This window comes from Lagopus leucura, unplaced genomic scaffold (genome assembly GCF_019238085.1).
Source record: "Lagopus leucura isolate 7727_CA_CO unplaced genomic scaffold, USGS_WTPT01 Super-Scaffold_100009, whole genome shotgun sequence".
NCBI classification, from domain to species: domain Eukaryota; kingdom Metazoa; phylum Chordata; class Aves; order Galliformes; family Phasianidae; genus Lagopus; species Lagopus leucura.
The window spans coordinates 20071710-20095841 of NW_024962266.1; the positions used below are offsets into that span (position 1 = coordinate 20071710).

Sequence of the window (24132 nt, forward strand, 5' to 3'; positions counted from 1 at the left end):
AGACAAAAAGCTAAGAGTCTATCTGGAAAAGGAAATAGCAAATGTAGAGGTCCAAAATACAAAGAGGTGACATACCCTTCCTCAATTGTAACAGAATTCATGATGATGCAGTTTGTTATCTTAACTTTGTCTTTTATGGTACATGCGCTGCCAATGATGGAGTGTTTAATGGATGTCTTCTCCCCAATCTGTGTGGATGACCCAATGATGCTGTCTGATCCAACCTAAGGAGGAAAAGAATGGAAACTGAAATAGGACCTGGAACTCTGATACACGTTCTCCATACATGTGCTCCAAACAGCATGTCTCAAGCACTCATACACAAAGCATGCTTTGCTCTACCTTTGGGCAATCTTGGCAGAGGAAAGATTTTTGGGAGGAAAATGGCTCAAATATCACAAATTGCCAAAAGGGAACAAGAGATTGCAGTGTTTGACTTGGGGATAAGGAAAATTTTTTATCAAATATGGTTAAAGATAGAGACTGAAAGGCAGGAACACATGGGAGAATCTGCAAGCAGATTCTTGGCTGTATCATTCACCTTGTAATTCTATACTTCAGAACTCAGTTTCATATCCAGCAGTGGGACAGAATTTTAGGAAGCAGTTCTTGAGGCAAAGGGCATGCAGACTGCATTAGAAGAGCAGAGATAGGAAAAGAAAACACCTACCATGCTTCTGTCAGTGATCTGTGCAGTCCCGTGGACAAGTGGTTCTTCCAGACCCAGATTAAGCAATAGTTTGGGAACCTGGATGGAGGAACCGACGTTACAAGTTAACAGGACAGTGCTATATCTGTATGTCACATAAACATGGGCGGCTATGATTTCTATTATGCTTGTATCATAAACTCATTAACTTATAGAAGAATGTAAGTTCTTACATTTTAAATCTGCGACTGGTTTATCACCTCCCCATTTTGTAAAGGAGCGAGGTATACTTCCACGTGTGCTACATGTCTCCCTCTCAACTCAGCTTCCCACCAGTGGAGAAGCAATGGATCATCATCAGCAAGCAGACTGGTGCCAGCAGGACATAGTGACGTCCCATATACTACTTTACAGGCTTGCCTATCATCTGCCATTCCAAATGCAACTCAAAATGTTCTGTATCATTCAGTAATGCAAGAGAGAAGGAAGTAGCATCAAATATAAATGGCATAAAATGACAACTACGTTCATCTCACTAAGGTAAGTGTGCTGAGATACAGGCAATGAAAAAGTCTTTCAAATGTTTCAGAAGAAAGAATCTGAAGTTGATTGAGTAGCTATTCCAGATGGTAGAAAGCTGCAGAAGAAAAGGCGCCTAACAGGGAGAAGACAGGTGTTAGATAAGCAGACAAAGCAGCAATGGTAACAGAGAGACTCGTGGTCCATGAGGTAGCCAAGAACAAGTCCACAGAGAGAAATTCTGAGCCGGCTCCCGAAAAGAAGGGGGAGCCACTGCTGTCAGAGGATGGGATATCACTTTATAATTCCCCCTTTTCTGGGTGAAGGAACAGGCTGAGGCATTCTGCAACTCCCGGCGTCAGGCCGGGGCCAAGGTCACACACCGCAGAGAAGGTGATGACAGCCTGGATGACGATACAAGGCGAGGCAGAAGGCTCACAGCACAGCACTGACAGTGCTGCGTGGAGTCACGGAGCAGTGGTGCAGCGTACGGTGCAGCTCCGTATGACAGAGGCAGCAGGCAAAGAAACACAGAAGATATGGAAGGTGACAAGTTGACTTGTGAGTGCCAAAAGGTCTGTGTCATGGCAGATTGCGTGCCAGAGTGAGAAGCAGGGCATGCTGGGGCTGCTGTAGAGCTCTGCACATGTTGTTTGGACAGCCAGGATAAGGGTGTATGGCAGCATGGTGGTGGTACAGCTGGGATTACCCAAAGGGAGAGGAAAGACCACTCATTAAGTCTCCCTTCTCTCACCTAGGCACCTATTTTGACAAAACTCTTAGGAAAACTCTATTTTGGAGATCTCTGCTGCTGAGAGTTGGTAGTAATTCCCACACTTGTTCTGAAGGAACTGCCATATGGCAGTGTAAAATGGCTTCCTTGGAAATGTGGGATAACAAGAGCTGATAGCTATGAAGTGAACCTCCAGAAGCAGATCCCATACATCTGAAGAATGTAGGATCTGAAGAAGTTGGGATCAGATCAGAAAAGTATATCACAAGATCTCACAATGAGATACTTCAGGAAATTGCTCAGATATTCATAACGTGATCAACCCATTTCCCTTCCAGCATGCAAGGATGGGTAAACAGTTCTGTTTTCATACAATAAGAATTTTCATAGTTGATACTTCATTTGGATGAGTGTGATGAGCCCAGACGAGCTCACACCTCTCAGCTACCTTTTCAAGCTGCCTGCTGTCCCCAGTAGACATTATCGTAGTATCAATAAAGTTGGAAAAGACCACTAAGATCATCCAGTCCAACCCCAATCCACCCCACCTTGTCCACTGACCGTGTCCCGCAGTGCCACATCTCCAGGGATGGTGACTCCACCTCCCAGTAGGGCAGCCTGTTCCAATGCACCGCCACTCTTTCTGAGAAGAAATTATTTTTAAAATCCAACTTGAATATTCTACCCCTGTAACTCTTCACATCTTGGAGATGGTTCTTCCCACTAGATTTGTTTTTGTTTCTTTCTTTCTTTCTTCTTAAACAAAGCAGGTTAAGCCCTTTGGTCCAAGATGCAGATGCTACAGAAAACGACCAGCTTACCAAAACACAACACTCTAGGCCAACCCAGTTGGATTACACACTGGCTTGTGAAGGGACACCGACCTCACCTGACACACAGCAGGGCTGCCACAACAGATAGAGCTGGAAGAGGAATTCACACCAAGTCACACCTACAGCGTAGGCTGGAAAGATTCCTACTGTCTAGTGTTACCCTGTGGGAAGGGAAAGGAACGAGGAAAGGATCCTGCTTCTCAGTAGAAAGGTGGTGTGGTGAAATAAATAAAAGATTTTACTGGCCAGAGCAAAACTCTTATTAGAATCAGTCAGTGGTAGTGCAGCCTGAGGGGTGAACCAAGAAAGCTACCAGCTCAAGCATTTAACTCTGAAAAGGAAGGTTAGATAGGGGGCAGGAGTCAGAGGGAGTGCCTGGGTCAAGGGAAGGTTTAAGATGTGTTTGGATTTAATTCATCTTACAAAGAAACTATTTCCTGCTATTGAAGATAACTCCCTCCTGAACCCACCTGCCCACACACAGGCTGCAGGCATCCAGAAACCCAGCTGGAAGTGAAATGAAGTGAGTAAAGTGTTTCCTCACCAGAAGGGCAATGGGTTAGGATGCCATTCCTTCCCACGGCTACTGGACTGGACTGCTACTGCTTTGGGAGCCTGTCCTCTTGGACAGCAGAATTACAGGTCCAGGCTTTGCAGCCAGTGAATCAAAATCTGGTCTGTGAGGACCAAGAGCCAGTAAGACACCAAAAGTCTTTGTTAAAGACCAATAAAACAAGAAGAAGAAGGAAAAAAAAAAAAAAGAACATGAAAAGAAATGCTTATATTTTATCAGAATTAACAAGAGAAACAAAATACAGTGGCACCGAAAAAAAGAACTCCTTTCTCACAACCTCTCATTAAACTCTGTTTTATGCTTTACTTCCACATAGTTTCCTTAGAAATTTTACCATTCTGGATAAGTTATAAATTCAAAGAAAATCTTATCCAATGTTGAAGGCCTCAGTGTGATTTCAAAACACTAATTCTATTTCTATGTACCACCCAGGAGCAAACACATTTCCTGAACTGACCAAAATGTAGAATATTTAGGTTAAGGGAAAAAAAAAAAAAAAGAACAACAAAAAAAACCCACATGGAGTCTGACTGGCTCAACTCAATAACTTTTTACTGAAGTGGCTGCTGCCAAATGTACACGCACACTTCCCTAGCAAGTGATATTCTCTCTTAACCCTTTGGGCACACTGATGTTCCTGAGGAAATTTTTCTCTTTCTGACAGCAGTGCTGCCACCCCCTTCACTTCCTCACATCCTTAAGAGCAAATAACAAACAAACAAACAAAAAAACCCAAATGACTTTATTTCTGTGCTCATCTACAGGAACCAAGGATAAAGAGCTCCGGTGTGTGAATTCATTCTGCCACACTGCAATTTAAGTTTGCATAAATTCATTCACTAATTTTAGTGAAAAAGAAACCAACTCAAAGGCAAGGAAGTGACCACCTCCAGGACTCCCAGTACAACTGTACTGTTCTACCAGCACTGCTTCCAGAAATCCTGAGCTTCACCCTACTGCACTCCCTGTCAGTTTTTCAGAACTAGAGGAAACTGTCCCCATCTCATAGCACAAAGCTCATCGCTTCGAGAGTGAAATGAGAACTTTTAAGTTGCATCAGCAGTGCAGTAAAAAAATCTTCACACTAGGAATAAAAGCTACCAATCATCAGCTTGTTAGCTAGGATTTTTCTATGCCTCTCTTTGATCTTTTATATTATGAATTCTCACTAACGTGACAGTAACTGAAGGCTGCAACAGATCAACATTTCACCTCTACGTATACCTGGAGTGCAACCGTAGAGAAGCCTGCTCACAAAATAATTCTTTCATAATAGAAAGCATTAGGCAATCTGAATGTATGGGTAGTTTTCAGACTTCCTGCAAAACACTAAAAACCTTTGTCATTATCACTTCGATAAACATCTGCCAGGAAGAGTCCAGCCAGAACTGATCTTGCCTTCAGGACACAGATGATGCTGACTATATGAACTACTGAAGCTACTTCCAACCTTATTTTCCACACTTCTTGGCTCTTTGGCTGCAAGTTTTGTCACTCCCCAAAATCAGCAGAATATCTGTGGTAGTTTTCTAGGCTAAATCAAAGCTGTGGAGGAAATTAGTGACAGAAGTGCTTCCTTGTCTCACGTCCCTGTGCAGCAATCAGGAGGGTGATGCACCTAGATAACACGGCACCGATTCAATTCCCACGCACTGCTCAGCAGTACCACAGGGAGCCACTCACACAGGGAGCCTAAAATGTCCCATAAACTGCTGCATTCTCACGACAGTTCACTGTTCTCACCTGTCGATTAGCTTCAATATACAATGCAAGCGTATTGACTCGGCAGCACAGCCCCTCTTTCATTATATGGACGTAGCAGCGTATTTTTCCTTCATGGAGAGTTTCGTTCATATCTCCTCTGTGATCATTCCAACAGGAGTTATCTGGAGCAGGTTTCAGCAAGCTATTATCTTCCTTTATGAAACTATAAATGTCTGGAGAACACACACATGCATGAAGTTAGACAGGATTTAATGAAATGCTTTCTGAAGAGGAGTACTATTAAAATACTGTTGGTGAGGGGAGATCTTTGCCCCACATCACCCGAATGGTTAGATACTGAGCAATCATTAGCAGATTTTATCACGTGCAGTGAGTAAGTGTTATTTTTATTCTGCAGGTGGGAATCAAGGGATTGGGACAGATGCGATCTTTTGCCCAAGGTCACACAAGGAGACTGTGGAAATGCTAAAAATAAATGTCAAGATCTGAGATCTCATCAAATTCCTGGTTATGGCTTTGTCTGCTGCTCTACACAATAGAACTTCCTCCTGAAGTTACGTTTTCAAAAGTGCATTTACATATACTGTATTTTGGAAAAATAAATACGGAGCACCTGGCTGATTGATGCTTGATTTACACTAAAAATATTTATTAAATGCACAATACCGTCTGAAAAGGAAAATTACTAGAACCTTTGCCATCAGAAAGTACAAGAAAAAATAATTAATATTTCTATACAATAATTCATTTGCAGCATAGGTGATTTAAGCATTCACCACATTTTTGATACTCATACTGACCTAGAGGTGCTTGTTCTTTTTTCTTTCGGCCCTCTTCTTTGTTGTCCTGTCCCTGCTGCAATGATGTAGGAGCAGAGAACTGTTTCCTAACCAGATGTGGGATCAGCTCACTCCGGAGCGATGTGATTGTCCTGGGGAAGGAGATGCACTCATTAAGTCCACAAACACTACAACTCCAGAGCCTTCTTCCTTTTTTTTTTGCATAACAATAACAGATACTTGGCATGTTTTTCACGAGGATGGATAAAAATGCCTGGTAGTTCAACATATACACATAACATAGTGGCACCAAGGCAATGCGCATTACTCACGTGCTTCCTTAACGCATTAAATTGTAAAGGAAGACTGCAAATAAGGAAAAAGTTTCATCTTCAGAAGTAATTCCCCTGTATCTTAACAGAGATGCCTATAATTTAATAAGGCACCACTCTGCAATTCGTGCTTGTGTGCAGCTGGAATGTAGAACAGTGCCAATATCGTAATGGCCACAACTGCAATCCATTTTATGTGGCTTAAAAATGGCATCTGTTTACAGGAAAAGAGAGAATAAAGTGCCTATAGGGAAAAACCCACAGAAGCTCATTTTGTTTATGATCAAAATGTGGAAATGCTCAAAGTTATCTGAAATATCTGATTCTTAAGTGAAGACATTTATGGTACAGACATTAATGATGTCCTCCTGCTCACACAAAATGTGAAAAACATTTTAAAGACTCAGTCTTTAAGCAAACAAAATCAACACATTTTAATCAGTTCCAAGAGCTTCCCACTCTTTAGGTGGCCCGATCCAAAATACATCATAATCAATAGAAAAGATTCCCAATACCTCAGCTGGCTCATTTTCCTTGTGTACAGACTTCAGTTTTTCTTTCTGACACCCCAATACCAAGGTCAGGGAAATTATGAAAGGTTTGTGATCAAGGAAGAACTTCAACCCAAGCCATCTATGCATCGCAATAAATCAAGAGAAACCTCCCCCAACAGACAAATATCAGTGTAGAAAGCTTGCAGTACAATGGGATTATAACTTTTATAATTTAATTTTGACTATTAGAAGGTAGTTTTATTTTTCAATAAAGTATTTGGAAAAAAACCCACAACAAATGAATAGTTTTTACAGTTGCAGTGCATGAGCTGCAGTCTTAAAAGAGTTTTATTGTTGTTCCATTATTTTAACAATCTGCATTTGTTACTGAATTGTGGATTATTGAAAGTAGTGCTTGGGAAAATCATGTGGAAAATAAACTCAAACTTGGCACGTATAACAGGAAGTGCTAAACTTCAGAGGAGGGCCTGGGAGAACTAAACAGAGAGCTTGGCTACGTAACTCATCAAAAGATACTGTGTAAAAAAGAGGAGCTATTTACAAAGGAAATAGCAAAAATAGGCACAAATACCAGGTTAATTTAAAAGAGGAAAGTGCTAAAATGAGCTTCCTGAAGAGATTTAAGTTGGCGAAAACTCCAGCAAAGCGGAATTTTAAACAGCTCACTGCTAGAGGAACACAGCTCACCCCCTCAGGTCCCTGCTCAGGTGAACGACAGTGAAACACAACTAAAGAGCGAGACAGTCTTCGCTGTCTGTAACTTGGAGGGGAAGATCCAGATGCGATCGCTGGTTCAGGACTAAGAAGAAACACAGCGTTTTCCTTCTCTACAAACTGTGGAGTTCAGTCCTTCACTGTAGGCTGTCACATCTTCCAGCTGGCACAACAGCATCATCTGAGCCACCCTGGATCTGTGATTCTTCTCTAGTCTGCAACCTCCCTTCCTCCTTCCAAACCTTACAGTCATCTCCAGACAGCAGCATTTCAGGAACTAACGAAGCAGACCCCCATTTGTTAATCACAGCATCTCCCAGCACCAACCACTGGCAGCCGCACACCACGGCTGTCCCAGCACACGTGTGGCTGTGCAGATGGGCAGTTTACTAGCCTGAAATGTTTGTCTGCAGCTGTGCCATTCAGCAATGATTTCCTGCTCAGGTTTTATACTCCATCCAAAACCGACAATCCCGTGTTTCCCTCAGAGGCAGGCCATGGCATTTGTAAGATATATTACCTATAAAATATCCAAGTATTTGGCAGTCTCAAATAGCCTGATGCAGAGGACAACACAACACGGTAGGAAATGAAAGCAGTGGAAAGGGGGGAAAGACAAAGTTTGGACTGTTTTTGGATGTTTTACTCTTTCCTGGCTGAATACCGAAAGTGTTCCTGCAATTCTCTGAAGTGTTAACCACATTCCTGAAGCAAAGGTAGAGAAAATCTTTGGGTCACCCGTAAGATGTGGCTCAGGAACACACTCTTCTTACTGGAAAAGGAAAACTGGGAACGTTTGCCTTTGCTTGCTTTTTGAACAGAATATATTTGCAACATTAAAGGAATTTGCCTTTGGAAAGAATTAAAACATTTACAGAAAGGCTCTCAGTGACAAAAATCCAGGATTTTTTTGTGACAGATCTTGCAATCGTGGAAATATGAAGTGATAGCGTGAGAATATTATCTGTCAACAACCGGGCAAAGCAAACATTTGGCTGGGACTAGGAGAGGAATTCAAATCAAAGCAGGAATAGCACTGAAGAAATTTTGTCAAAGAAAAATTATCGAGACTTTGGAAGCAGCAGCTTGCCTGTAATCTAGGGTAAGGAGAAAACAAACCAAAAAGGATCCGGAGTGTTAAAATCTCTCATAACAAAATCCTGAACTACACAGGCATATACTGAGAAGTGTGAGACTGCACGTTCTGAAGAAAGCAATGTTCTGTATTCTCTTCAAATGGCAAAACTTGGCATCACAGATGTTTCTAAGCTTGTTTTCTTCTCTCGCACCAAGAAGTAGGAATGAAATACCCATAAAGAGAAATCTGACCATATCCAGGAGAAAGAAAGTGAACGGATGGGCAGAGCAGAGGAGGGCATACAAAACTTTGGCATGAACCCAACAATAAGCCAAATGTGAGTAAGCATGGTCTGACACCTCAGAGGCAAATCCAGACGGTGTAGACGACAAAAATGAACCTGCTTTTGAGAAACGTCTGCCAAAACAAACATGCTTCCATAAACTCAGCCAAAGCGACAAGCCTTTTTTGTGGTCCTTCATTCCCTAACATTTTATTTTTGAAGTGACATCTGCCTGTTTTCACCTCAGCAAAAAGTAGCAGGTTTTCTGTTTTCAAATGCCAAAGACTGACAGTGCCAATAAACTGTCTCTTGTGAAGGAAGAGTACTAGCCTTGCAGCACCTGGGGGCTTCAGTTCATTGAGAACAATGGGAGATGGGGCAGCAGTTTGGGAAGGGGTCAATTAGAAAAACATTTTAAGCAAATGAAAGGGAATAACTACAGGATGGAATCTTCTGTTCAAGTAATAGGTCACAACTAAATGGGAAATTAGCATCAAGTGGCAGTGTGTACACAGGGGAAATGAAGACAGCATGGCAGATGAACTCATACACAAGAAACAGCTGGAAATCCAAGAGATTTTTTTTTATATATAAAAAACAAAGGAATCCTGGCAAATTGTATATCTAATGTTAGCTCAGAGCACATCATCCATTTACACTCAGCTGTCCTGCACTGACCTGGTAACTCTCCTCACAATGAAGAATTACAAACCTAGAATATACAAGGTTAAACTTATTTAAAATGTAAAACATGAAGATACTTGGTCAAACCACTTTACTAAGTACTTTACTAAGTACTGCTGCCATGGGAGAAAGAAGTGCCATGATTTTAGAACTCCTTTACGTCTGGTCCCTGCGCACTGGATCCTCCTGGCATTGCTGCATGACAGAAAAGGCAGAGTTCAGCTTTGTGCTGAAGTCAGAATTTTAACTCATTAAGAACATTCGGTGAAAATATCCTACATCCTTCAATTTCATATTTAAACACAGCTATGCAGAATTTTTCACTGAGTTTCACCCACAAACAGAATGGTCTGTGATACAGCAGAATTAAGTTTCTTTGGATGCTTGAAGCTCATACCTCTCTGCATTGCATACATTACATTGCATCCATTATGGCCCACAGGGAGCCAGATTAAACTTGTTGCTGAAATGCAGCTGCCTCTGGGATGCAGGCAAGTTTATTGAAACTTCTGTGAGAAACGAAGAATAATGAAGCCAACTGAACCCAGCAAACAAACAAACACAAAAGATGTAAAAAAAACCCTAAAACAAAACAAAACAAACAAAAACAAAACCAACAAAAAGCCAAAGGTATATCACAATTATGTTTCAATGAGCTGTTATTTCTGCTCTAGGTGTTTATATTGCTGAAGACTGTCTTTCAGATGACACAGAGAATAACAGCCCTCTGGCCAATGCTGGTAAAGAAAAATTCTCAACAAGTACTTTACAGCAATAAAACAGTCTACTTAAGTCCAAATGTAAGTTATCTTGCAGAAATCTCAGTACTAGGAGATGCTGCTTGGCATGACTCAATGCAGAAATGGGGATCACACAGCTTTTATTTCCTGCAGCTATTTCTTACAGCCCTGAGCAGGACTGTCAGTTCCATTTACCAGCTGTCATTCATTTTCATTTTCCATGTTTCACGTTAAACCCATAAAAGAGTATTAATGAGTATTAGCATTTTAATATCCTCCCTTTCTTATTAATCTGTGACGAAGTGTGAAAACTACCATTGCTGTCAGCACCCACCTGTGAAATCCACCGCTCACCTTCCTAGGCTGGTTCCAGGGGGTCTCACTTGCTGTCATTATTAGCACAACCACTATTACTACAGGTGCAGATAGTGCTTGCGAACCACAACCACAAGCAAGCAGAACGTGAGCTCTTCTGATACCTAGTTTTGTCTCTTTTATTTTTCAACAGTCCAATGTTAGCCCTGGACTATTCTGCAAGCATACAGTGCGTTGGGCTCTAATTGTAGCTCAGTGTCTTTCCATAAAGATTCTTCAGATCACATCAAAAGGAAACATGAGTCTGTATTTCAGACTGGTGCTCGTAATTAATGTTAGAAACGTATACATAAATACAACTAAACAAATCCTAAGGCACTCATAGTTTTGGCCAAAAAAGTTGCACGGTTACTCAGAACAATAAAGATGTAAGAAAAAGGGAGAGAGAAAGGGGGAAAAAAAAAGGAGGGTGTGCTGGAAGAAAGAGAAAAGTTAATTCTGAACGCTGTAGGTACATAGTTCATGGTTCTCATCGCTTAAAGGATAAAGCCAAATAACATTTAAAAATTCCATGTAAGCTGGGAGCTCTCTTGTTGAATCTCCACGTTATTTTCTCCTGATCCTTTGATGGAGATTAAAAATTTCCATGTGAATACAAAGAAAGAAACAACAGTTACTCTGAGATTTTTTTCCCCAGCATTTAATGCTCCAAACTAGAGCAGCCAGCCACCATTCCCATCTCCTCCCCCCTCCTTATGAAAAAAAAAAGTCAACTCACTTTGAAGAAAAGACAAAACAGGGTCAGGGCAAGGGGGATTAGGGAAATGATATTTGTATCATGGACCAAATTAAAATGTCAATGCAAGAGGCAGGCAAACATCCCTTGCCACGTATATACAGCAGGCATGTTTCCTCAAGGAAACAGGAAAGAGATTTGAAAAGAGTTAATGCAGTCCTGAGTTAATAGCACCTGCCTCAGACTCAACACCACTTAAAAGACAGTGTTTGGGTCCATTTCCCACAATGTGGTTTTAACAAGCACAATGGAAAAAGCAATTACAGTCCTTTTCCCCTTCTTTTCACTGATTCACTACTAAAAATGCTGGAATTTCTGAGACATGCTAAGAATGTGGAGAAAGCCGACAAGGACTGTATACAAAAGGAAGAAGTATCAGATGATAAATTTATTGGGTGTGCCACATCCATGCAGAAGGCAAATTCTCCTCCTGTATCTTCCAATAATCTTTTTGCCTTTTTTTGGTATTCCCCAGGCTAATTATAACAAAGGAAATCTCCAAGGTAATCAGGCAAGCCAATAAATCACCAAGCAGTTCCTCGTGTCTGATTCAAAAACCTCCAGCACCACTCGTAGCATCAAACAGATGTTACTTCTTGCTGTACTGTCCTCTTCTACTCCCAAAATTTCTACTACAAAAGGAGTAAATCTCTTTGACACCCTTCCCAAATTTCGTATTAATTAAGATTTTTCTCAGTGTCTTATTATTTGTGGAGCTACAGTGAACACAAGCAAACTTTGAGAAATGTTCTATGAGAAGGCAATTCCACATGACTGCATTTGTGCTTCATTTGTCTTTCTATATTATTTTCTAAACCAAACTTTCAATTCTGACCCATTCCTGCACCGTTAGCAGCCATTGCAGAGCGAGCCCATATAACCACACAGATTATGAATGACTAAAGCAACAGAATCACCAGTGGAATCCTTGCATTCTGGATGATGGAGGGAAAGCAGATGGCAGCACACCAGTGCCAGTCAGAGACACCATAACACAGAGAGGATCGAGATCAAAGTGAGGAAAGGGATGGTATGGATGCAAACCACATACATAAAAGCTGCTCTCAAGTTCCACCAAGTCTGGATGCACTTGAAGGAGAAGGGATCTACTTCCACTTCTGCCAAAAAGCCCTTTGGAAACAAGACAGCTTTTTCAAAACCTGACCACAGAAGGTAAAACTCCTCAACTACATAGTTAAATCCTTTGAAAGCATGCACACAATTAGTTCAGATCATCCGTGTAACCTTAACTCTGCCCACTCCCAAAACAGCCCGGAACACCACACAGCTCCAGACTAACGCATCTTTTGCAGGGGAATGCCAGCAAGCTTGGACATTTTTAGAAATCTCTGACCAACGGCTGCGGCCGTCGGAGGCCACCCAGGGTGTCTGGAAGGTTGCATGAGCTGCTGAGGAATGGCTCTCATTCGTTCCCAGACAGCATCCCATTCTTCTCAAACAAGCGCACCTGCACCCAATGTGCTTCCTTGCCAGAACTCATCTCTCCCCATTCTCTCCCACCTCCGCCTTTATGGCCATCTGTGTCTGAGTTATCAGTTCTGTTCTAAATGCCTTTGAAATCAGGCTCCCTTCCTGAAAAGCGCATCAAACAGAAGCTTTCTGATAACGTGCCTAAATAAACACATGCATCTGATGCATTAGTCAAGTAGACTTGTATCCATAAAACTGAAACTATGTAAACTTCAGCTGTATACGTTTAGATAGATTTAAGCACTTCATCACTTGCCTGTATAAAGCACTTCAGTATCAAAAAACGTAGATGCATCTCCATCTTCATGCTAAGATCTTTCACCTTGCTCCACTGAGGACGCACTAAAGGCACTGAAGATTCTCACATCACTTTGCCCTTTTTCTCCATGCAGATGCTATGCTTGCTGTTCTGCACTCCAATGGATGCGCTCTTGACCAGTCTTAACAACATGTCCAGCATTCCAGCAGTCTGGGAGAACACCTGGAAGCTCTGGTGCTTCATCCTTTCAGTCTTGCTATCACCTGTACAATTCCCACTTCCCACTGTTTGTCCGAACAAACATTCTACCTTAATTCCCCCCCTCATTATTGATGATTAATCCTTGCTCCACCTCTCCCTGTAGAACAATTCTGCTGTCTTTATTAGGGCATGTGCAACGTGTTTTACTCTCCCATGAAAAGATCAAAATGCTTTTTGCTTCTGTGTCAATTTTCACTTTATCCTTCCCTGAAAAACTTCAGTTTGAAGTTTTTTGGCCGATGAATTCCACCTCTGTTCAAAATGTTATGTATATATACATGTATATATACATACATACACACACATATATATTTAATTTCTTACTTCTTATTGTAAATGAGGCATTCTGTGATTGCTCCATTTTAATTGAAGACAATATGCTTTGACCAGTCCTTACTGCACACTCTATCATCATATTCAAACTGGAACTCAAAAAAAATCACCTACAGATAATTCACTGCCTGCTGAAAACACCTCTGTTCAGACATGTGGGCTCTATCAGCATTAGCAGCACATATTCTCCTTCCCATATGCAGAAAGTTAAAGTCTCCAACCATGATGATTCAACGAAATAATGGAATCAGCAACAGTGCTATGGGCACTGTTATTTCTTATTGCTCACATTTTATTTGCCTTGGTTGAGGCACAATGAAATTTGATGTGGAACTAACACCTAGAATACAGTAACTCTGAGAAGTAGAATGGGAGGGAAACAATTACTATCTGCTCTCTTTTTCAAAAATTCAAGTCTTGAGTAGAAGCTTAGCATTTCAGAATGTGGTATGGAAGAGATTTAGAAACAAACCAGAACAGGAGAAGTGAAAACATTACCTTGAAAATTCTTTAAAGCTGCAAAATCTTGGGGAGGAGTTCAGGCCATGTGAACAGAAAATGTAAGAGAATTATGCCTTCCACCACGAGTGAAATATGCCATGACATCACATGGAAGGACTGTATCCTCACAGGAAAACATCTAACAAAACAAGATAATCTGTTCACCTCAAGTATTAGCTTACATGCAAGTACTGCTTTGTGGAAGAGAATGTACTGCACTGATGAAAGAATGCTTAGGATAACACTGTCCAAGCGGTGATGACTTACAAATAAACAAACAAACAAACCCAACTCAGAAGTAGATGAAAGAATTATCATTCACCAGCAGTTCAAATCCCTGCTCTCATACAAAGATAAAAGGCAGACTGAGTGAAGGCTATACCCAAGGAAACCACAACTGTGTGGAACAGTGGAAAAAATAGTTAATTTTTAATGTTTATTATCAGATCAGAGCAAGCCCAGCTGAGGCCACCAAGAGGGCCAGGAGCACATGATGCACGAGGAGAAGCTGGGGGAGTGGGGTTTGTGCATCCTGGAGAAGAAAAGGCTGCGGAGAAATCTGATCAGAGTTTTCCACTACCAGAAGTCAATTAACATAGAAGACTACCAGACTTTTCTCAGAGCTGCACAATAAAATGGTGAGAGACAACAGACACAAGCTGCAACACTGGAAATTCCAGTTGGGATGTAAGGAAAACAGAATTTCCAGTGAGTGGTACAGTCCTGGGACAAGGCCCAGACTCCATCCTTCAGATTTTCTAAACAACTGCAAAAAGCCCAGAGCAACAGAGAAATCAGCTCTCTTTTGAGCAGAAGGATGGATTAGAGGACTGCAAGAAGTCCCTCACAATCGACATTTTTCTGTAATGCCTGCACTGCCATTTGAATAGCCTTTTGCGTGTCCTTCACGTATTTACTTTTCACAGGGAACTCAAAGGGTCACTATCTGACGCTGTAAGTCATGCTTGGAGGACAAATTAACAGATTTTAACACTTTCTTTACAAAAACTTGCATTGGGAGCTGCCTGCACGAACAGAATACTGTGCTAACTGTAACTCAGGAGACTCCGGCGTGTGGCCAATAGGGCATATTGTGGTCTCAAAGACAGATCCACAGTTATTCATAAAGATAAGCAGCTCCAATTCTGCACATCCAAAGATATGTCTGTTCCCAGGTAGTTCACTAACAGGAAGAAAAATTATATTTATTACAGAAATGGTTTGCTGAAAAATCCTAATTTGTTTAAATCTACTGTGAATCATTAGGCTTTTTTCCCCCCTGAGGTTACAGGAGTGAGCACAAGGGGTATCAAGGGAAGGTGATAAAAGCAATGACACTCCGCAAGAAGATGACAACATCAACAAATTCAATTCCTGGCATTTCGAGTAAGAAACAGAGAAAGCTCCAACAGCTGGATGTGTTTGACAAGGAAAGGAAATGGAAAAGATAAATTGCTATTTCACATTCTAATAGATTAAATGCACTAAGAAGGAGCTTGTTTTCTTTTTTTCTTTTTTTTTTTTCATCTTCTTTTCCTTGTTTGGAGAGCTACAATCTATTTGCCCTATCCGTACACAGTACACTTCCTGTAGGAGCTATTTGTTTATTTACCCATTTAAATCACAAGGAAAGTATTCATTATAAAATCTCTCTTTTCAGCAAAGGAGAAACCTTCCAGCCACACGGCTGACACATGTTAACTCGCAGGTATTCACAGAGCAGGTTCTGTTTTAAGCCATCTTTCAGGCAGCCACACAAAGACCACCAAGCTGGGTGTTCAGCTCTGCCAGACCTCCCCCAGCCAGCAGTCCTTGCCAGGAAACACAGGTGACAGCCTGAATGATAAAAAGGCATTTCGAGAGGGAAAAGAAAAAATGTACTGGTTTAGTCTGGGCAGTACCTTAACATAAACCTGCAGGGGCCTTTGTGTACAGCATAGCACACAGCCATCGAAGCAGGAGCTTCAGCACAAGTCACTCGCACCTCCAGCATTCAGAGATGCTCTGCTTTCCTCATACCACCCTTATCATTTATGGCAGAGAAGGGATGCCATCCAAAGGGCATACTCACATCGTCCCAGATGTGAGTATTGGACTGGGAGAAGAACTCCTTGAGAGAAACCCTGAGGAGAACTTGGGGGTCCCGATGGGCGGGAAGCAGGACATGAGCCAGCACTGTGCTCCTGCATGCTGGAAGGCCAGCTGTACCCCGGGCTGCATCGACAGGGGTGGCAGCAGGAAGGAGGAGGGGACCATCCCCCTCTGCTCTGCCCTTGTGAGGCCCCATCTGGAGCACCGTGTCCAGGCCTGGGGCCCCCAGCACAGGAGGGATGCGGAGCTGTTGGATCGGGTCCAGAGGAGGACACAAAGATGCTCAGAGCACCCCTCCTATGAAGAAAAGTTGAGGTAGATGGGCTTGTTCAGTTTGAAGAAGAGAATTCACTGAGAGAACTCAGTGCAGCCTTTCAGTATTTAAAGGGAGCTTATAAACCAGATAGAGACCGAGCTTTTACACGGTCTGATAGTGATAGGACAAGGGGGAACTGTTTTAAGCTGAAAGAGGGGAGATTCAGGTTAGGTGGCAGGAGGAAATTCTTTACTCAGATGGTGGTAAGGCTTTGGCACAGGCTGCCCTGAGAGCTGTGGGTGCCCCATCCCTGGAGGTGTTCAAGGCCAGGTTGGATAGGATTCTGGGCAGCCTGGTCTGGAGGGCAGCAAAAGACTACTGGATTGGAACTGGATGAGCTTTAAGGTCCCTTCCAACCCCAGCCATTCTGCGACTCCACTTCAGCTCTTCCCACAGCCACAGATGTCAGAACACTGAGCACAGACAGCAAGCCTTCCTCTCCCTTTCCAGCGGAGGCTTTCAGGACAGGGCAGAGGGGAGCAGAGAAGAGCAGCCTGCTCTGGGATCACAGCTGAAGCAGCTTGGAAAGACAGAGCAAAATGACCTCACGCGATTTGTTCTTATGTATTTCAGCAGTTCAGAAAAACAGCGTTTGACTTTGCAAACAAGTCATGCTGACTTTGGCTATAAAGTTTACTGCAAATTCGTCATGTTGAGAAAACAGCTTCTCTACCAGCACATCCTGGCAGGCAGCACTTCTGCCATCTCGCAGCACAGAGCTGCCTCGCTCCCTTAGCTCCAGCACCCCACAAGACAGGAGTCCCAGGAACAGTGCATTTCCCAGGGGCTCGATATCTGCACTCAGCATGGCCAGGACCAGGCACCATGAATGCTTACTCGGAGCTTTCAAAGTGACTACAGGGCCACTGTTTATCATTCTTGCCCTTCCAGCAACATACATCATTCCTCCTGGCCACAGAGCTGCCCAGTTCCCAAGTGACTCTGCACTCGAACCAGGTTCTTCTGAACTCAGAATCTCTTTACTTTAGAAAACTCAATTGCCACCCATGTGCACGATGGAGAAGCTGTAACATCTGAGCAAACAAGAAAATGGCATCTGTTTTTAGAAAAAAAGCAACAAAATGCAAGACGAATAGCTTTTGGAGGTGGTACAACCTGGGTGCCTATAGATGAATTGCCTATCATTTCCTATTGGAAGTTTCTGTTCTCATCTGTTTATAAACTTTGCCAAAATTTAACTGTTTTGGCTGAAATTACCCATGCCAGGTGTTTGCCTCAAGCTGATTTTTGTTGGACTGCTTCATCAAAAATGTCTCCGCTATTTCCAAGAACAAAATTATGGAAAAATACTTTGTTTTGTCCATGCTAAAAATATTTCAGCTACTCTGCTGAAAAGCTCTTGCACTTCCATGCTTGCAATTTGGCACAGAGTCATCTTTTTGTCAGGGTGTTACATTCATAAACATAAGAAGTGCCCATACTACATCAAACTCACTCTGAAAAACCACTGTAGGCACACACTTGGAGAAGACCTCTTTTACAGCTAAATTTTCTTAGTCCTTCTACGTTGGGCATGCTCATTCTTTGAGTCCCATCCTACAAGGTAATTGGGCTGCTTTATGCACTGCTCCTCAGAGTAACAGAGCAAATTCCAGCCAAGCTGGATAAATTCAGAGCATCAGATCTCGTTCTGCTGGCCGACCTGACAGGTGATAAATCTGTGCTGATAACAGCTACTCCACTAGCAGGAGTCACAGTAGCCTCATTGAACATATATATGAATCTCATTCTTAGAACTGATACATGTATCTTCCATATGCATATATACACACACATTTAAACACAATTTTAAATGAACATCAGGGTAACAGTTTGGGCACACAAATTAAGAAAAGCCAGACCTATGTTGCTTATACAACCCTAATTAAGACCTTGTGTGTACAGATTATGACACAAGCCTTAAAAACGTATTCACCTACTTCTCTCTCCCCAGTCTCCATTTCTTCTTCACTCAATGTAAAGATGCACTATGCCCTGGGGATAAATGAAGGTTGTGTAATGAGGCAGAAGAATGCCTGCCTCATTTGTTAGAACATGTGTGTTAAATATACAAGGCAGAGAGCTGCAAGAGAACTGCTAATATTTAAAGCAAATGAATGATGCCTGAAAAACTATTTTTCTTTTAATTCCCTTCTGTCACAGGAATCTACAGAAGCTGCTGAATGCAGATCACAAATCCAACTTCTGCAGGTTGCTACTGGTTAAGTGCTTTTGATTTGCTCAGCATCACCTTGCAACTATCATCAATAGAAAAGATTCTTCCAGCATTTCAAGAACTCTGTACGATAGTAAGGACTGAAAAACAGCATACTGAAGATATAGAGGCTTCAAACTTCAACTGATGTGTGCCTTAGCTTCCCTTTTGAGTATGGAGAAAGACTTCTTCAACAGAAGTGCTGGAAAGACATTTAAGGAAATGCATACAGACTATTCTAGTAGCAGCAATGAACATCTGAATCTGACAGGAAAGCATTTACCCTATCCTCAGAACACATTTAAACAGTGAGAAGAAAGAAATCTTAACTACAGAAATTAAATATAATGTTAAACAGTATCTCCTTCACTGAACATCTCAGGTGCCAAATGATGCAATGTCACAGAGGAGAAGAAAAAAGAACAGAGTTATGTAACTGGAAACTGCACTGTAATGTGTGGCACATACAGAATCACAATGCTGCACAGGAATCCTCAGCTGTGGCACTTCCTAACTGCCAGGAGTTTGACTTGTGAAGTAAGCATTTAATAACAATGACTCGCAGAGGTAACTTAAGAAGTATGACCCCATACTTCCTTGTTTTAAGCAGCCTCAATCTGGCCTCCGATTTTCTGGTATCCCTCAGTAAGAGGTGGAAATGGCAGACTGCACACGGCTACTGCTTTCAGCTGTGAGCAAGATGAGATCTGAACACATGTAACAGATGTGCACATACAGGTAACAAATGACTGGGTACAATATCACTTATGTACACGTGTATCATAAAAGCATATTGCTTATATACTTCTAAACATCTAGGCAAGATAGAAAGAGAGATTCACCTTCAAAACTTAAAATTTTCAAAACAAAGGATTGCTTTATTTTTACCCTCCCTTCCCCCTATCAGGTACATTATTTCACCAGGCTACAGCTTTAGAAATAACCTAAAAAACAGAATGCAACAAGACAACTTCACTTTTGATCACATTTCCTTTGCTAGTAGCTCTGACAGGATTGTTAGCAAGCAAACTGCCAGCACGTAGTAAAGAAGTCTGGGTGCATGTCTGTGCAACGCCCTGGGTTCACAAAGCCAGAATCTGCCCTCCGCTACAGATGAAGTTCACAAGGAAAAAAGGAATAAGGACTCTCTTCTTCCATCTGCCCTGAATGCAGCAACAAGGCAGGATTCCAACCTAGCACTCAGAAGAGTGCCAAAAAGGGGACTGGCTACTGTGCTGGCTGCCACCCCAGGGCCCCAGGGGTGTGAGGCCCGCCAGCTGTGGGGTGGAGCCATGCCCCCAGCCAGCTACAGCCTCTGCTGCTGTCTTGCCTGCTGGCTGGACCTGCCTAATGATCTTTTTAAGAAAAGCAATATTGTGCAGTTCATCACGCAGTGCAGGTGTTCACCTTCAGCTGTCGCTGCCCTGTGCTGGCAGGGTAGCTCCAGCAGCCAGCACTTGTCTGCCTTCCCCGCTGCATGCAGAGCAGCACCTACGGCCAAATGAAAGCATCCAAGGCCAGCTTTATTCTGAAAAATGAAATGTTTAGGAAAGAAAAGCTCCTGCCTGAGCGCAGGGAGAACAGATTTTTAACTGTGCAAAGCTGTGGTGCAGTTGAGCAGAGTAGAGCTTCGAGTCACAGCAAGGAGGATGAGGGAGGATGGGTCCACCCTGGTGGTGCAGTGGAACAGAGAGAGAGGAAGGAGTCAATTCCAGCTGCAAGGAAGGACAAACTGCTTGGGGCAGTAATTTCTTTGGCTGTTCCCCAGGTCATCGTGGAACCACCTGTGTTTCACTTTGGCAGATTAAGGGTAGGTCTGTCACATGACTGAAGCCTCAATTTCACAAAGATGCGTGTTAAACTGGAGGCTGAGAGATAAATGGAGATGGAGACATTAAACTACCAAACTCCATTTTTTCCTCCTCGACAAGGAAAGAAAAAGCAGTTTATTTCCCAGGTGTAAAGACTCTTAGGCCCGTGTTGTCTTTCATTTTTGTCAGGATGTACAGATTTGAGGGGTTTCTAATAGACAGCCCATTTCCTCTGACTTTCATTCAAAGGCAGTACAGATTTCTGTTTTCAGAACTCAGCAACTCGTATGGTTTCCTAAAGCACAATAAGACTTCAGGCAAGAGAATCTGTTATTCAGGCCTTTTAAAATAGTTCATAAAGATGTATTAAAGGACTACGAACTGAATTACCAACTCCCGAACAGCGTTTTGACCTCTCCAAGCATCCCCCAAGGTACAGTCTCAGTGTTGCCAAACACACACTGATTATTCTCCAAACAATCCCACACAGAAGATGAAACAAGCGCACAGACACATTAAGGGGTTTGTCCAGCAACACAAAGACAGCGGCCGTGCTGATAACAAAACCTCTGTATAATGCTCCGTTTGGGAACTGAACAATAAACGGAGCCTTTTTCTATGGGTGTCATATTACAGAGTTGTCCCAAATCCTAGCATCAGATTCACGTGTGTGGACAAAACAAGATGTCAGCCAGTTCACCCCCCGTCCCCATTTTCCTAGTAGTTGCTAGCGATTTCTGACTTTACATACAACGCATATATTAACCTGATCAAAGCAGAGGAATGCAATTTACTCTTACAGGTGCAGCTATATGCAAACTACATTCTCGGTGGGAGAGCTGGTTGCCATTTTAACCACATCTCAGCAGCTAAACTCGGAGTACGCTGGGCTTTTATCCCACTTGAGCAACAGATCCCACACACACAACCACAATAGTTTTCATGCAATTCTTTGACCTGGAAGTAATCATAACTTTCCTCTGTAGAATGGTGAGCAGTGACCAGTTGTAGGACCTGATATTTTTGCTGCTGGGCAGGATTTTTTCTGCTCTCGTAAGTCAAAATACAATTTGAATTAAATACAGCAAAAAAACACAACAAAAAAAAAACAAAAACAAAACCAACCCCAATGCTTTACAAAACTACAAACAATGAAAAAAGGTGTTCTGCCTGCCATCAAGCCTCGCTGTTAAAATATTAACACAATGTAAATATTGTAATATTGAGGAAGTACGCTGTGTCAGTACTTCCTGGCACCACACAAGAGCTTCACTGTTCACTTCAATCCCTGCTGTTAGTTTTAAACACGCACAACTTAAACAAGGCATCTGAGCTTCTCCAGTCCTGGGGCAAAATTGCAGAGAGGCAAAGTCTTACTGTACGCTTTCTCTAGACTAAAACCCAAAGTATTAAAAAGATTCCCCAAACCCAAACAATTATGTCGATGTCAGGACTTTTGAGGGAAAAATATTATGCAGGGTCTTTCAAAAGTCCTGGCATATTGCTGCCAAACAAGGAAAGATCTCTGGGTATGCACTGTCCTCCCCTTCCTTAGCAAAGAAAAACAAGCTACAAATGCCCACCGATGCCAGAAGCCTGAAAGCCCAACTTATTCATCCTGGCAAAAGGCCCATTCTCCAGATCTGCCAGTTAAACACATTACTAGCAATTGATTCTCTCCCTCTCAGTTCAAAGGATTAGCAGCATATATGTGATGAAGTGAACGAGGCAGCTACCTGCTGTTTAAGTAAGGCAAATGTGGCAGTCAGACCTGAGGAACACAGGATCACAGCAGCTAGACAGTACATGTAATGAAGGCTTATGTAAAATAAAGACAGCTTCATAAAACAATACAGACAAAATGATCTCTGGAAAAGAAACAGCCCTGAATAAACCTGCAAAAATCCAGAAGACTTGATCTGGAGGCAACTTGGGGAATGCAGAGCAGAATTTCACTCCGCTGGCTTTGGTTAATAGAGTTTAGGCAAAATCATGCCACTCATAAAAGCAAAGATTTTGCCAGCTTGAATGGAAACAGGATAAAGCCTTGAAATCTGAAATGACCAATGTTTATGTTTAGGGGCCTCATGCACTGTGACATGTCAGACAAAGACTGTCCTTGTTCCCCAAACACAACGACCCAAATTCAAAAGAGAATGAAGTATACCAAGAAAAAAACTGAATGTGTGAAATGTTTCCACATATTCAAGCAGTGCCTAATCCCAGCAAAACTGCATGGCTGAGATTTCCAGGCATTAATTCTACATGTTGTATTATGACAAAAGAGATGCATACACACTGCTTCATGCTTCCACAGAACCCACAGAGTCCAAGATGTCAGTGACTTTTTAAAATATAGGTAATAAAAGGCTTATTTCAGATTTAAAATGCCTTCTCCTGAAGCCTTCTCACCTTTCAGGCATTCTCACACACCAATGGGATCTAAAATGACTTGCACAATGCTCCCACGTGCCAGTCACAGCAGCAGATAAGCTTTATTCTTATGCATGGTAAGAAATTGCCCTGAGGGTTAACACAGATTTTCCACTTAATTTTAGCTCACTCCCAGAACCTTATTCAAAGAGCTCCTTTGAACACATACACAACTGCATCACCAGATTTGTATATGGTCAAGGCTACCACAAATCCCCTTACTTACCCACCCACAATGTTTTCTCACATCAATTTATCTACTAAGAAAAGCACCAGGAACATAACACTTACTCAACCCCTTTATCTTTCATCTTACTTAAAAGGGAGAAAAACTCTTGAGAAGTCAGCGAGCATTCAATATATGTGATGTACATGATGAGAGAGCTGCAAAAATTCTAGGAACAAGACATCAATTCCAAAACCAAACTACTTACTGTGAGGAGAGTTGTTCATTTGTTTGTTTTTTTAAAGATAAACAAGGGTGGTTTTTTTTTTTTTGTCCATTTCATGAAATATTATAGCTAAGATCCTTCTGCACTTCCATAAATGGATGTTTTTCTTGCTCTCAGTGGGTGGTCTCAGAGTTTTGACAGAGGAACATCACAAGCTAAAAACATAGGATGCTGCAGAGATAGCCCACCTGCAGCGGTGTTGGATGTGAGGGGGGAGAGGAAAGGTGATTTCAAAGGCCAAAACAGACTGTGGTGGGGGAAACCAAAGGTCAGAAATGTATTCACAGCCCTAACAATGGGGGAGCCCTGGCAAAGTGAGCAGCCAAGAAACACAGCTACATGAGGATAAAAAGAGATGCAGAACGAAGCAAAAATTTTAGCTTTTATTTTGCCATTACTAGATTAAAAGAGAAGCCTGAGCAAGAAAGCCAGGCATAATGCTTAGCATTTTCATGACATTGAAGTTGTTTGTTTGTTTTTAATTAGCTTATTTTCCACTGTCAGCCAATTTAATGAAGCAAACCTCCCTTTAAAAGCTCCAGTCTGAAGCACCTGTCAGTGCAAACACCTGCTGTGACTTTACATTGTGTTTGGTTTCTTACCTGTTTTCTACAAGGAAGTCTACCACATATTTCTTCAGACAGTAGAGATGGGCATCCATCAGCCCTGTTCTGATGTGCATCCTGGGGTGCCTAGAAGA

At 42.1% G+C, this 24132-nt stretch overlaps 1 protein-coding gene across 1 annotated transcript in view; it reads right to left on the minus strand.

Moving 5' to 3' along the window:
• Positions 1 to 24132, minus strand: part of EIF2B3 (eukaryotic translation initiation factor 2B subunit gamma) — a 92465-nt gene that overhangs the window by 22375 nt on the left and 45958 nt on the right. The window contains exons 6-10 of the mRNA XM_042873322.1: positions 24035 to 24124; positions 5834 to 5964; positions 5052 to 5245; positions 671 to 748; positions 76 to 224 (exon numbers count right to left, since the gene is read on the minus strand). Coding sequence (XP_042729256.1) covers positions 76 to 224; positions 671 to 748; positions 5052 to 5245; positions 5834 to 5964; positions 24035 to 24124 — 642 coding nt within the window. The remainder of the gene's footprint in view (positions 1 to 75; positions 225 to 670; positions 749 to 5051; positions 5246 to 5833; positions 5965 to 24034; positions 24125 to 24132) is intronic.